The sequence below is a fragment of the Onychomys torridus genome, chromosome 1 (genome assembly GCF_903995425.1).
Source record: "Onychomys torridus chromosome 1, mOncTor1.1, whole genome shotgun sequence".
NCBI classification, from domain to species: domain Eukaryota; kingdom Metazoa; phylum Chordata; class Mammalia; order Rodentia; family Cricetidae; genus Onychomys; species Onychomys torridus.
In genome coordinates, this window is record NC_050443.1 from 141,599,445 (window position 1) to 141,615,156 (window position 15,712).

General features: G+C 37.6%; 1 protein-coding gene and 1 pseudogene across 3 annotated transcripts in view; both read right to left on the reverse strand.

Annotated features, from left to right (window-relative positions):
* Positions 1–1,971: 1,971 nt before the first annotated feature.
* Positions 1,972–15,712, reverse strand: part of Smc5 (structural maintenance of chromosomes 5) — a 73,073-nt gene continuing 59,332 nt past the window's right edge. The window contains exons 18-25 of one of the 3 annotated variants that reach the window (XM_036207916.1): positions 13,809–13,934; positions 10,677–10,721; positions 10,162–10,257; positions 9,574–9,678; positions 9,268–9,387; positions 5,289–5,468; positions 5,113–5,208; positions 1,972–4,117 (exon numbers count right to left, since the gene is read on the reverse strand). In XM_036207916.1, the coding sequence (XP_036063809.1) occupies positions 3,974–4,117; positions 5,113–5,208; positions 5,289–5,468; positions 9,268–9,387; positions 9,574–9,678; positions 10,162–10,257; positions 10,677–10,721; positions 13,809–13,934 (912 nt within the window). In that variant the 3' untranslated portion in view covers positions 1,972–3,973. Of the gene's footprint in view, positions 4,118–5,112; positions 5,209–5,288; positions 5,469–9,267; positions 9,388–9,573; positions 9,679–10,161; positions 10,258–10,672; positions 10,748–13,808; positions 13,935–15,712 lie in introns of all 3 variants that reach the window. The other 2 variants (XM_036207906.1, XM_036207926.1) reach the window with 2 other exon arrangements.
* Positions 6,038–6,535, reverse strand: LOC118587591 (annotated as a pseudogene).

A 15,712-nucleotide genomic window follows, 5' to 3' on the forward strand; every position in this document is an offset into this window, starting at 1 on the left:
CCATAAATAAATAAGTAATCTTAAAGACTAAGATAACTAATTTTTAAGAACAAAAAGGGATATCTACCAAATCTTCTTTTATCTGAGGATACTCTCAGTAAGCCATAGGGTGAGGTTATTTCTTGGGGATGGTGGCAGAGAGCACTGATTGTAATCCAAACATTTATTCTCCTCTTTGAATCAGTGAGGCTGGAGTTTACCAGATCTGAGAGATCCTCTTAAAAAACATGATGAAGGTTATGTGGTATACTGCAACTGAGGTTAACCTCTGGCCTCTGTGTATATGTACACAGGTACACATACACAATGAAATAAGGGATTGGGGATGAATAGGAATATGTACATACATACAGATATGTATGAAAATATCGTAATGAAACCAGTTACTCTGCATGTTACATTAAAAATCAAACAAATGAGAAGAGTTTTTCATGGGCTGGGGTAAAGAGGGAAATGGAAAGTCAGTCTGAATAGCTACAATGTGTCATGTTAGCATTATAGTGAATGGGTAATGCACAGGGATGATGACTGCACAGCACTGTAGATGTATTTCATGCCACTGAACTGTATACTTTAAAATGGCAAAAATTTATATTATGTACATTTGCCACAATAAATGAAGGAAGAGAAAAATGAAAAAATGAAAACAAAACTTCACACCTTCAATTGTTTTTTCACTGGGGATAAAATTCTCAAATTGTCAACAGTCAAATCTCCCAAGTATATAAAAATATACACATTCTATCAGCAATGTGCCTTCCTAAAATATGTGGCTGGCTATGAAGTACTAAGACAAAGTACTATAAGTAGGTTCAGCCATCTAATTCACATTCAGATTTCATGAAAGTAATATGGCATATGGAATACTTGCATCTGTTATGCGAAGTCCATCACTGAATCCTGTGAACAGCTAACTTGATCAAGAACATAGAAAAACTTCTATGCAGATCCTGCCGCCTTCAGGTCAGACATAGCACTTCAGAAATAGCAGAAGATTTACACAGCACCAACAATGATGCTAGGTTCCCTCACAGACCTGATTCTCATCTCAAAACTGTGAATTAGGTATGTCCTCATCTTGCTAGTGTGGAAATTGCTGAAAGCAAGTGGTAAAGTATCTGATTCAAGATACATTTTAAAAGGCTGCATTGAGTAATAGTTCAATGTAAGAAATAGTAAGGTAACATTGGTGATTGTACATGTTTTTAGAAGTTACTGTTTCAACATAAATAGTTCTACTTGCCTTCTAGCTTGGCTTCTTTGGATACTTTCAAGCTTTCCCTCTGTATACTGCTATTAGATTCTAATTCCACCGCAAATGGACAAAAGACTAAATTTTTATCTTTTGGAACACAAATAGACTATTAAACACTGCATTATAAATGGCAAACACTCAGACACTGAAATTTTTTTTTTTAATCCTGAAAACAAAAACAACTTTTAAGAAAATTTAAAGTATTAAAAAACTCCCATCTTAAGTAACCTATAGAAAAATATGGGAAAATACCTATTTATTACCAACAAAGTAGTAGTATCTATAACAGTTTTAATCACTTATATTTACAGGCACCAGAATGAAAAGATGTCCCTCACAGGCCACAGGATTATGTTTAAGGCTATTGGAAAGCAGCAAGAAATCTCTCTTTGGGAATGGAGAGATGGATCATGGTTAAGAGCACTGGCCACTCCCAGAGGATCCAGTTTCTATTTATTCCCAACACCCACATAGCAGCTCACAGCTGTCTTCTACTCCACCCTCAGGAGATCTGATGCCCTCTTTTGGCCTTACCAAGAACCAGGCACTCATGTGGTGTACAGACATACACGTAGACAAAAATCACTATTCACATACAACAAAACCAAACACCAGCCCTCTCCCTTTTTTAAAACGAGAGACCTTCCAACAGAGACTGTCCTTTGACAAATCAATGTAAAGATTCAGTCATCCAAAATATCTGTAACCTTCAGGTTTTAAATATTTTATTTATCAAATCAAGCTTTTACTTGGAATTTTTACAATTTGAATGTAATTTAAAAAAATCAACAGTTGCAGAAAATATGACATATTATGTTTGACTATTTTTAATATGATAAATGATACACAATTTATCCTTCCCAGCCCAAAGTTCAATATAAAACAGAACATTAATTTTGCTCACTGAATGCTTATAAACATGATATGGAATATTTTTTGGCACATGTAAACTGAAATGCAATTGCTGATGTGAGTTTTAAGTATGTTTAACCTTCAACCTTTTTTTCCCAGTTTTTAACCTTCAATCCAGTTCTTACACTGATAAAACCAAACTACATCAAGCACATATTAGTGAAGATATTATGTCAAAAAACCAAGCAACAACACAAATGTTTAGTAATATTCTTCACTAATACGCCACCAAGTTTTTAAATTTTTTGACTTGTTCATGCTAGTAAAAATGTTATTAAAAATATCTTTGTACTACATGTATGAGACTTAGTTTAAGAGGGGAGGACTCTCTTACAAGTTTTATAAAGAAATACAACTTTTTCAAAGAGAAAATGTCCAAGTGAGACGACATAGGCTTATGTTCCATTACTTTGAACCAAAGAATGTAAATCTCTCACTGGCTATTACAATAATAACCAAACCTGAACTTTAGTTTATTCAGGCTAGCAAGTCAAAAATAACTTTGTCAGTACCAGCAGAGATATGGTCCAGTCTACTGTTCAAACATTTCTATCTTCTTGCAAGATTTAGATTTTAAAAGAACAGAATTTGTTTGGCACTGTTAATTAGCATACTCAAAAGAAAAATAAATGGTTTCTCGCTTAACTTTTTTGAAGCTGGAAGAAAAGAATTTAGATGAGATTTTTCTAAAATACTGGGTCTGATCAATACTGTAAGGAAGTACCTACAAATTCAAAAAACATTATGATTTTAAACAAATCAATACTTTGCCATCACTCTTTACTGAGAAATTTCAAATACAAATTGTAAAAACTCGTATATGAAATCTTAAGAAAAAGCTTACTAAAAGTAATTATAAAAACGCCTTTAGAAATTTAAGATGTAAAATACATTTGACTTCAAATTAAAAACAAAACAAAACAAAACACTCAAAACTGAACAAGAAACCCCAGCACGAGACTTGTACTTTATAGTGCCGTTCTTTGAGTCCTTGTCAGCTGATTTCATTCTGCCAATGTTTGGGCCATAGTCTGTGTCATCTTTACCTTGTGACTCTCAAAATCCTGCTGTCACTTTGAAGCCCCTGTGTACGTTTTCCCAATTCTTTGAAATACCAATAAAGTTGCCTAAAACTTTTAACGGCCCATAAACATATTTTCTACAAAAATAAGGTAACCTTTAACACAAAGAAATGAACAGATCTGCCACAAACTACTATCCATTAAGTAGACATTCTCATATTACCTTTTAAAAATGAACTATAACACTGGAAGAAAAGTGGGATTTCTGAGTTTCCTTTAAGCTCTGAAAGTCAAAGTTCTCTTGTAATCAGTACTCAGAGCTGCCACACTCAGTAAATGCTTTGTGAGTGAAATCCCCATTCTGTCATACCTCTCATTTGCAACAGGAAATAGCTTTTTTCTTATGACACACGACCCCACTCTATAGCCTACATGGATTGGATCTCACTTTGCAGTCCAGATTTGCCTCAAACTCAAGATCTTCCTGCCTCCACTTCCCAAGTGCTGGATTAGATGTGAGCCACCAGACCTGTGGACAGTATACATCTTTACATACAATCCAGTGCTCACAGAGGACTAGGGAGTCAAGTTCAACCAAACCGAAGACTTAATTTTCACTAGAAAATGTTCCAGAGTCACTGTGGTCTCCATTTCAAACCTATTTGTTTTTAAAAGCAGGTTTCCAAAAATAACCAATCTTTCTCTTTCAATAAATCTGCTAACTTTTATTCACTTGAGCCACACGTATAAACAGTTAAAACTCTGAAGTCCCCTCCCTTTTCTTTCACTGAGAAGGTTGAGTGAAGGTAATCCTTCGCCGCCGCCTTTGAAAAGCCTTTAAGTTCCATCGGTTTGGTTCCAACATATGAGGGCCATTGTAGACAAACAATACTGTCATTTTTTCAGAATAAGGAAGATTTTGTAGAAGCTGTAAGGATTGAAACAAATTGTCACATAATTAAACTATATACTGAAAAAGACAGTTTTCCAGCCTTACATATGTTCAAATACATCAACTTGCCAGACTATAACAGCTTCCTGAGTAAGCATACCTGGCCTAATAACTGACCTAGAATATTCCAGTTGCATGGGAATCCTGTGTTCACCAATCAACAAGGACCACATTACTTTCACTTCCACACAAAACACTTCTCCAACAATGTCTATGGCTAAATACTGTGACAGACTGGTAATGTGAAATGTGAGGGAGGTTTGGTTTCTAAGCCAAGGAATTTGGTAAGAAATAGAATAGGGGCAAATCTGTCTAGCTCACATAAAAGATCTGATCAAAAAAGATGATTAAGTACAAAAAGAATGTACATTTAGGTGGGCTTTCCAATGAGATATTTATGAACATTTAGTTGAAAAAAGAGAAAGTATGGTTAATAATGAACACATCTTTGAGTACATTTACTTGGTAACTTAGCCACGGCACTAGATTCAACAAAAGGCTATTTCTGATTGCAGCAGTTCTAGATTATGGGAATTCTCTGTGAATAGAACTATGCTGTTATAAAGCTCATTTGTCAGACCATGACCTTGAGTACTTTGGATTCTTTCGGGCTAGGGTAGTGGCGGTGGGAAACAGATGGGGCAGCATGTGACATGACAGTGAGGACTAGAGTTCAGGGTCTGCATACCCAATCATCTCTCAGCAAAAGAGAGGCCTTTCCAGAAGGGGAGTGAGCAACCAAAGCAAGGAGACCGAAGTTCTAGAACAGAATGAAGCTGCTCCACCACTCCCTCAGATGAAGTATGTCACTGGAATCTCTCTTCTATGAATGCAAAGATTACTATCATCTTTGTAGCTCCTTTTTTGGGGGTATTCCTGTTCAAATTCACATCTTGGCTCCAATTTGCTCCACAACCGAGCCAAAGGGGACAGGTGAGCACAAGACTTCTATGAGTTTACTCATTACTCACCTTTGGTGTGATGAAGAAGTACTGGGATGTGTTCTCTTTACAGGCAGTGTTCACAACCATTTCAAACACTCTTCGTTCATTGATTGGGTCCATACCCTAAAACCACAATGACAATGATTGTTACATCTGTATCTATTAGAGAAGGCAGCATTTTTCCCCTAAAAGAATCCTTGTACCTGATTGATTTCATCAACTACTCGGAACGGACATCTATTAAGCTCCTGAAGTGCCATCAAGTACAGCATGGTAGACACACTTCTTTCTCCTCCACTTTGATGATGAGGAGTTAATTCATGCAGCTGAGTACTACTTCGAAATTTTACTCTAATTCGGATTCCATATTTATCATAGTCTTCCTGTAAAACACAAAAAGTTGAGAAATAATTGTTTTATCTTATTATTTCACTCAATTATTTGAAAATATATCAGATATATCAATCATAAAAATAACGAGCTTAGATTAAGCAATTACTACCTAAAAATTTTAATAGCCCAAGTGCCTACATGTGTGCACACTCGCACAAACGTAAATTTTATTTCATAAAAAGGGGAGTATTTGGTGTTCTATAACTTTTGCCAACCCTGAGACCACTCTGAGGTTTATTTACTTCTCTTAGCTACACTAGCTCCTTCAGATTTACCTGAAAAGGGAAACATTGAACACTAGCTAAAAGTTAACTAGTTAAATGGTCTACATAAGTATCTAATCAAGAGAGACATATAAGAAATAAGCAATTCAACAGTCACATTTTTAAAATATAAAAAAGAAAATAGGTAAAATTAACTTCAATGGTATATTTTATTTAATCCAATATATTCAAACACCACAATACAAAATGTTATCAATGAATAATTTACATTTTTCATACTAAATCTTTGAAATTGTATGTACGTATTAGGTATTCACATCAGAGGTCTAAGAGCAACAAAAGTGTTTTATTTATTTTTTACTTTGGATACCATCATTTAATTATAAAGGAGGCTTGGCAGTTATTTATGGATGAAATAGCTCAGAATGTCAGTGGAACGGACAGGTTCATGGAACATCATCACCTCAAGAGTGATTTCAGTCCATATTCTTTTTAAGAATGTCACCACCTCTAAGTAAAAAACAATCCTTGTTGTTTCTAAGTGTGGTGGTACCTCCATATTCTGGGAGAAGAACTTTGTGTCAACTCTCACACTAACTGCCTGAATCTCTCCATCTCTCCTGGAGATTCTCACCCCATAGCTACTGCTGCTGCCGGCAATAGTTTTCCTTAAGACCTTTTTGGAAGCAGGCTGCCACCTTTGGTTACAGTTCTGGCTGCACTCCTTCCAGCAATACTCGGTCAAACAGCAGAAGATACTTTGTAACAGCCAGTGCTGCCAAGATCCTCGCCATCAGTTTAGACTCTGCTGCTACCACGTTCCAGTTCCGCATGTGAGAAAGCAAGAGCTTCCTTTTAGAAACTAGAAATCGCTTCAAGTACTAGTGCGATTAAATCGCTAACAATCCACGGAATCAATGATAAAATTAATAATAAAATGCTTAATGATAAAAGAAATTTATTTCAGGGCATGGCTCAAACAGCTACCCAATACAGAGAGAGCATAAATGCAAAGGATTCAAGTAGGCCTTAAAATTTTACAAATAGTACTTTTAATCTGTTCACTTTTCCCTTCAAACCCCCAAGAAACAACTGACAGAACTTTAATTCCAGTATTTGGGAGGCAGAGGCAGGTAAATCTCATCAAGTTAGAGGCCAGCCTGGACTACAGAGCTAGTTCCGGGACAGCCAGGACTACACAGAGAAAACCTGTCTCGAAAAACAAAACAAAACAACAAAAAAGACAGAACTGTAATAATTTGTAATAGTTTTAATTCCCAAGGATTACTTTTAAACATATTTCTTCCACAATGATTTATTAACTATGTCCCTTTTTGACTACACAGGCTTGGATTTACTGGAGGTTGTTTTTGATTCGTATAATTGATCATCCATATTTCTGCCTCATTCTGGCTTCTTCCGTCTCACTCAGGCTCCAGTTAAAGAAGTCAGTTCTGGACCCACTACTCAGGAGGCCAGAAGAGAAAGGAGATAATGGGAAAGGTCAAGAAGAGGGAAGGTCCAGGAGAACACACTGAAAGGCATTCGGACAGTCTTTCCAGCATGGCATTGAAAACACACACTGCTGAGAGGAAACAGTACAAGATAAAGTACCATGCAAGAGGATGTGAAGGATGGGATTTCTGTCACATTTATACCCCACACAGTCAAGCTACTGATAAAGATCCTGTTGTTACTTTGAGCAGGATGATGTTTGCAGTAATCAAATTTATCTAAGAGCTAAGACTCTGTCTGGGTTTAGATAAAGAGTCTGATTCTTTGCCACTTGATAGCAACATGACCTTTAGTAACATAATGGTAAGTTTCAGTCTGTTTTTTAGTAGGATGGAAAAGTTCCTGCTTCCTAGGATAGTTATAAGCAATTTAGCAAGATGAACTAGAAGTGCCTAGCACAAAGGAAGCATCTCAGAAATTAAGTACTGAACACACATTTCTTAGTTATGGTAGGCAAGGACTGGGTAGTACGCTGTTATAGGAGAAACTGGGACCGCACACCTAGGACTTCATGAAAAGGTACTTCATGCTTCAACGTGAAGCAGAGGGAGCTGTGAAGCAAAACTCCTCGAAGGAGCAAATGGTGCTGTTTATATTTATATATGTAACTGAATGAAAACTTACACTTGCTAAAATGCAAAATTTTAAAGATATAAAAATATTCTTGATTTTTATTTAAAAGAAATTTCACCTTGGAAACATTTTGACACACACAAAATGAGAATACAAAAAATGATCCCAGGGCACTAGCAAAACCTTTGCACTGAGATCACAAGATGGCCTGCCTTTCTTCATTAATACCCTTTCCATTCATGCCATCTTCCCAGTTATTTAAAAAAAAAACAAAAACAACAACAGTTATTTCTTCTTCCTTTCCTCACTTGCTTAGAGTGTCAGGGAATGAACCCAGGACCTCATGCAGCTGAGCATACACAATCATTTCACTACACCTCCAGCCCCTTTTCACATAATTTTCTTAAAGGAAAATGTTCTATCCAAAATAGCAATACATAAAGTTGTAGTTCAAGAAATTACCATATTTCCTATTATCTTCTAAATTTGTGATAAAAAAGAAACCAAGGAAACTGAGCATGGTAGTGGAAGCCTATCATCTTAATTGGGAGGTAGAGGCAAGAGGTTCAGGAGAATTCAATGTCTTCTTTGGCTACATAACAAGTGCTGTGGATATTGATCTGTGTAAATAAAATGCTGATTGGCCAGTAGCCAGGCAGGAAGTATAGGCGGGAAAAGGAGAGAGGAGAATTCTGGGAAGTGGAAGGCTGGGGGAGGAGACACTGCCAGCCGCCGCCATGAGAAGCAACATGTAAAGACACTGGTAAGCCACAAGCCATGTAGCAAAGTATAGACTAACAGAAATGGGTTAATTTAAGATAGAAGAAATAGATAACAAGAAGCCTGCCATGGCCATACAGTTTGTAAGCAATATAAGTTTCTTGTGTGCTTTCTTGGTTGGGTCTGAGCGACTGTGGGACTGGCGGGTGAGAGAGATTTGTCCTGACTGTGGGCCAGGCAGAAAAACTCCAACTACAAACAAGTTCTAGGCCAGCCTAGGCTATGAGACCCTGACTCAAAAACATCAAAAAACACCACCACCACTACCACACACACCCCAAAGCAAAACAAAAGAAAAAAAGCCAAACTCAACCTCATTGATATAAACTATATTTCAGTTGTGTTTGCTAATTAGATTATGGCTCTTAAGTTGAGCAGTAGTAGATTTACAAAGCATCACACTCATTCAACACAGCTGAATAATCATCATTCAGACTGGCTAAAAATAGAGAAAGGCATTAGCTACTTAACAAAACACCATCCCCACCCCTAAATCAAGCAAACCTAATGTTAGAAATCAACAGATCGACAGTCTTCCACTGGAGAGAATGAGATATCAATCCAGCCACAGAATTCCTTTTCACAATTTTTCAGTAAGCAAAAATTTCATGTATAATTGCAAAGTAAGTAAGTTTACATGTACCCTTTGCATATAATTAAAACTACTGGTCATAAAATACATCCCCAATGCAATTACCTCATTTTCTGTATGAAGATCAACTTCACCAGCACACTGCATGGAACTAAAAAAGTTGCTGAACTTCTCATTGATTTTTTCCACTAGCTCCTTTAAGGGGTTCAGCCACCTTTCTTTCACCTACAAATAAAAGACAAAATCATAAACTGAAAGCAGTACTATCCATTCTGACATAAAACAAATTTTATAACAGAGTCAATCTGGTCATGAAAATAACTTTTTTCTTAGGAGCATAAGATTTATTTCATATAATTCATACGCTCATCCCATTAATGGTAAACATATAAGAAAAAGGATAAAAATTACCTGTGAAATGTTTTCCCTGTATTCATCTAGTTCAACTTTCTTCCCCTTTAGTTCTTCAGTTAGTTGCTGTATTTCTATCTCTCTTTTTGTGTATTCCTCAACCACCTGGTAGAAAAAAAAAGTTCTTTAAGAAAAACCTATCAAAGGATAAAATTATATAAAAATTTGCATCAATTAAGCTATTAGCTAAAATGTCAATTGCATTGCATTGTTTATATGCAATTAATTTATGCTATTGCGCACTCAAAGTGCTACTTTTTAATCCTTGAAAAAAAAAACACACTGCTGTATTTCAAGTCAACTCAACTATTCTTTTTATAAAGAAAAGGCACAGAACACTGTGTTCCTTAGGAAGACTCTATTTAAAATTCTAATAGATTCAGAATCTGGCATTTAAGGCATTGTTCCTGCTGTCTAGCTTATTATTACCCAGAGCTCCAGTACAGTGTGGGAGGCAAGTACTGGAGAGAGCTGTGTGTGTGTGTGTGTGTGTGTGTGTGTGTATATGTGTGTGTGTGTGTGTGTGTGCGCGCGCACGCGTGCAAATGTGCATGTGTGCACTGAGGATGGAAACAGAAAGAGGCATACTGTAGGATTCAGTCCTGTGAAGCAGGAAGCTCTTGATCTTTCTTCAGTTAATAATGCATCAATTTCATCCAATGTGTTTGGAAGATCTTGAAAAGCCTAAAGGAAAAAAAGAAGTCTATCATTAAAAATGGAATAGTGAAAATTTTTATTTGTATAGTTTAAAGAAAGTAATTTGCTACATATCTACTCTCTGATTAATAGCATGCTAGCACACAGCAATACAAAGGAATCTTAAACAGGGTATTTTGCCTTTAAAAAGCTTACACTTTAAAAGAAAACAAAATGTATACATGTTGGATAGTACCTTAAGGCAATGTATTGATGTTGAGTCTAAAATAAGCAGTACATATTATATAGGCTTTGGAATTTAAAATAATGAAGTGTCAGTTCATGCTACATGAAAATTAAAAGAATTCAAAGGCCTATAATTGATCTCTGGGTCTCAAAGCAATGGCTAGGGAAAAGCAATGCAAAAAGGAGGAAACGATTTGGAAAAAAGAATGAGTACTGCATACCATGGGGGGTGAGGAGCTGTGTCCATTTGGAATGGTGGGTACTTGCTGAATTGGTAGAATGGGTCCAGAATATGTGGGGCATTGAAAGAGAGCAAGAAGTTAGAACTTTATACTGTACTTATGAAGACCTACAAAAGCATCCTTAGATCAATCACTGAGACAGAATTTCATCAAGACTATCTTCTGAATCTGTGCCACAGAGACTCATTAGGATAGACACTTGCCTAAAGGAGAGGCATGCAGTACACTGTTTTGCCTAGCACAACCTGCAGAGCCCTTATAGTAAAAGGTATGCAATGAATCTGAAGCCCTAAAAAAGATTCTGATAAGTTCTAGAATTAATTGGGTAGCTTTACTTTGTATCTTTTTTTAACCTTTTAGAACACAGTCCAGTCTCTCCAAAAGCCTCCAGGTATGTTATGTACATGTGCTACACCTTTGACTTTTCTGTTGAGGTATGAACTTAGGTTCCAACACTTACTTGGTGGCATCTTCACCAGACTCTTAACAGGCATACTAAATTTATGATAGTGAAATTTAAATTCTACCTCCCCCACTCCCCCCCGCCCCCATGGTAAGCAAATCAACTTCTCATCAGTAAAGAGCTTCACAGTTTGTCCAGGAAAACATTTAGGAGTTCTTTCTTACCTCTCTCATATCCTCTGTCCCTCTGTGCTTCTACCTTACTCCTTTCCTTGGTCAAAATAACAATGCTCAAAGTGGTTTTCTTGTTTCCTTTCTTATAGATCTATTCTTTATAGAGCAGCTAAAAAGTATTCACCTATAAACTGAACTTAATAATGCCATTCTTGTGTTTAAAAATCCTCCGGTGGGTTCTATCTCAATGAGAACGGAGACCAGGGCTGGGGATATAGATTAGTGGTAGAGTACTTGCCTAATCTCTAACACTAAAACTAAACGGAGAAAAAAAATGTCCAAATTCTCTTGTATACTTTATAAGGCCATACTAATCTGGCTTGTGCCTTCCTCTCTGCTTGGAATGTAATTTCTTGGTTTTTTTTTTGGGGGGGGTGTTCTTTTTCTTTTTCTTTTCTTTTCTTTTTTTCTTCCTTCGAGACAGGGTTTCTCTGTGTAGCTTTGCGCCTTTCCTGGATTTCGCTTGGTTTACCAGGCTGGCCTAGAAGGGAGGGAGCGGGCTTCAAGACAGGGTCTCTCTGTAGCTTTGGAGCCTGTCCTGGACTAGCTCTGTAGACCAGGCTGGCCTGGAGCTCACAGAGATCCACCTGCCTCTGCCTCCCAAGTGCTGGGATTACAGGCGTGTACCACCACCACCGGGCTTGTTTTTGTTTTTTTCAAAGTCTCTTCTGTGTATCCCTGGGTGTACTCAAACTCAAGAGATCTGCCTGCCTCTACCTCCCAAATTTTAGGATTAAAGGCGTGTGCCATCACTGCAGGACTGGAATGTAATTATTATTATTATTTTTTTTTCTTTCTTTCTTTTTGGTTTTTCTGAGACAGAGTTTCTCTGTATAGCAGCCCTGGAACTTCCTTTGTAGACCAGGCTGTCCTTGAATTTATAGATCACCTGCTTCTGTCTCTCCAGTGCTGGGATTAAAGGTGTGTGCTACCACACCCAGTTGAGGAATGTAATTTTTAATCCCACTAAGATTCCTTCTGTTCTAACACATACCAAATACATTTGCACCTCAGTGGCTTTGTATGATCTGTTTTCTCTGCTTGGGATACTTTGCTTCACACCCCCACTTGACTGATTCCTTCTCTTCTTCCAGCACTTATCTCAAACAGCATCATCTCCAAGGAACCATCCGTAAGCACCAGCCAGCCTATCCTTGCTACTTTATCCACTGCCTTTACTTTCCCTCAGTCTCTCTGGCCACCTAACCTTATCTACTTTTCTGATGTTGTTTTTTCCTATCCTCTAGACCAGAGTTCAAGTTTCAGAAGCATGTTTGTCTTACTTAATATTTGGTCATAGCAGCCAATCAATATATTTTAACAAATATATTCTCTTCGAATTTCATTCTTTTAAGACAGTATAACTTGTAGGGAGGCACAGCTGAGCCAAGAGTAGTTCTATATGTAGCCCAAGTAGACCCTAAACTTGGGATCCTCCTGCCTCCACCTCCCAAGTGCTGGGGTTACAGGCAACTGCCACCATGCCCAGCACATAAAAACTATAACTTACAGTAACAGATATCACACCAATTTTACTAAAACAAAACATATTTTAGATGTGTTCTATATTTATAGTATGTCTATAATAATTCTATAATAAAGTTCTATGATAATCTTTAAAAACAAACTTCTCAATTAGTTTTTAAGTTTCTGTTGGATTCTTGCTCTGTACCCATGTTTGGTACAATCAAATCCATGATCGTTGTCTGTGTCTGACAGTATAAAACAAAACCTTCCAAAATCTGACAACTACAAGCTATAGTAGTCTTTTTCTATGCTTAGTGGACATCTCATCATCTATGAAAGTTGATACATTTAAGATTTTAAAAAGTACATAAATACTATTTAAAAATACATTTGTAGTTTGAGTAGGTACACAGAAAAGGCTTCAATGTCAGATAAAGCCTAGGAACACAGGGGACGGAATAAATGGTGGAGTGTGAACTAAAAGGTGGCACTGCTTAGCTGGACTCTGACCTATCAGCATATAACGGAAAGAAAGTATTAGTCCTGAAGATTCACTATCTGATGAGCCCTAAATAAACACCAGGACTTCTAGGAAAACACCTTGTTTTTTGTCTTTGTTTTTCTAAATATTACTCCTGCTGACTGTTTGTCAAGTACAAATAAGTATTTTCCATGGATAGTTCACACCGCCAACTATACCTCTGAAATATGGTCAAGAAGGAAAGATCTACTTTAGTAGTAAAAATGAATGCTATGCTGTAATTTTAAGAAAATTTCCATATTTTAAGAATTTTAATACTAAGCACAGACTGGTGACTAAATCTGAGAGGGAGTAAGTTGAGCAAAGTTACTTTATGTATATGATAATCAGTGTAAGAATGGGGAAAAGTGTATTTTTAAATAACACTTCATGTTTTTCATGTCCTGTTACTATGCCTAGAGTAGGATATCTTAAACTTAAAAATATTGTGTTATGGCAACTGCAGCATTATATATTTTTATACTTACTGTCTGAAATTCTTGGGGAACGGCTTGGTCTGCACTCAGGTTGCATACTTGCCTAGCTCTCTTCATAAGTTCCTTGCATTTCTGTAACAATCTCTGTCTATTATCATCCAATTCAATGAACTGTTGCTGTTAAAAAAAAAACAATAAATATTTCAAAATATTATTACTAAATCAGAGGCTTGTTGTATAAACAATCACACATCCAATAAATTGCTAAATTCTGATTATGATCTGAATCATGACCTTTTGAATTTAAAGGTACATTAGCCTTTTATTATGAAGATAAAATTTTAAATTAAACTTTAAAGTATATCAGAGCCAGTATTTCTCTAGTATATAAGAACTCTAAAGTTTATCCTTTTCTGAATGTTTAATTTCAATGAAATATTATCATATATAGACTTCACATGAGAAAACACAACATTCAAATGTAAACTTTTAAATTACTTTTGATCACTTTTCAAGTATGTTTTATCTATTTATCATTTGTTTATGGAAATTAATTTTCCCACCAAATAATTAGCAAGATCTATGAGATGCCACATTACAATCTGTATTCAGCACTGCAAGGTGAGTATGGAGAAAGACCCACAGAACTAACATCACAACAGGAACAGGCAGTATCCACTGAGTGCTTGTGTCAGGCTCTTGCATAGGTGCTTCTCATCTAACTTCTCTTTCCTTTCCCTGCTTTTTCTTTTCTTTTTTCTTTTTCCATTTTAGGGAGGTGGGGCTACTAAAGTAAGGTCTCATGTAGACCAGGCTGGCTTCAAACTGGCTATGTTGCCAAGACTGGCCTTGAAGTCCTGATCCTTCTGCTTTTCAAGCAAGGGGATTATAGTCACGTAGTCCTAATCACAGACATTGTATCTTTTATTTTCCCACAACACTAGACAGTAATAGGCTAAAAAAGAGGCTGGAGAGATGGCTCACAACTGCCTGTAACTCCAGCTCTAGGGACACTCTGGGCTCCATGTGCACATAGACCAACCCTTAAATACATATATGAAGAAAGATAAAATTACCAGCTGTAACATTCGGGAGAGCAGGCCCTGCACCTCACCTGGGTAGCACAATAGAATTAACCCTGTTGGCAGAGGTGTGGGTGAGCCAGCCCCAAAGCTGTGAGTATGGAAGAGCTGTCCCCATTACTCGTCTGTCCTGTAATGGTGTGGGAGGGGAAGGGATGTCCTCCACCTTACTCCTCACCCCTCACTGCCTACTGACCCTCTCCCTTACTGGCGGCAGCACTCAGGAAAGTGGGCCCTGCTCCTTGCCTGGGCAGTATAGTAGAGCTGACCTTGCTGGCAGAGGCATGGATGAGCTAGCCCTGTGGGTGTCGGAGTGGGATAGCTGGCCATGCCACACCTGCCCCATCTGTCATATGTTGGGGCTCTCCCCCTTATCAGCTGTAGCACTTGAGAAAGTGGACCTTGCACCTCACCTGGGCAGCACAGTAGAGCTGACCCTAGTCAATAGGTTAACCACCCCTGAGAATGTGAGCATGGGAGATCTGGTCCACTTCTCATATGGAGGAGAGGAATACTGCTCCCTAAACCCCACTGCCTGTCCCTAGCTGCAATACTTGGGAGAGTGGCCCCTACACCTCGACTAGGCAACTTAGTAGAGCTGGCCCTAAAGGTGTAGGTGTGGGAGAGCCATTGAACAATGGAGAGCTCACCCAGATGGTGAAGACAGTGGAGAGCTTGCAGGCTTACTAACCCTGCAACTACCTAGGCCCAGAACCAGGGTTATGAGTTGGCCCACCCCAAATTCCACTCCATTTATGATCTGCTGGAGCATGTGAAGGGGCCAATCCTGCAGACCCAAAGCTACAGAATCTCCACAATACAGGGCAACAACAGGATAACCAAAAGCAGTTCCAGTGAGGGCCCAGTATCAAT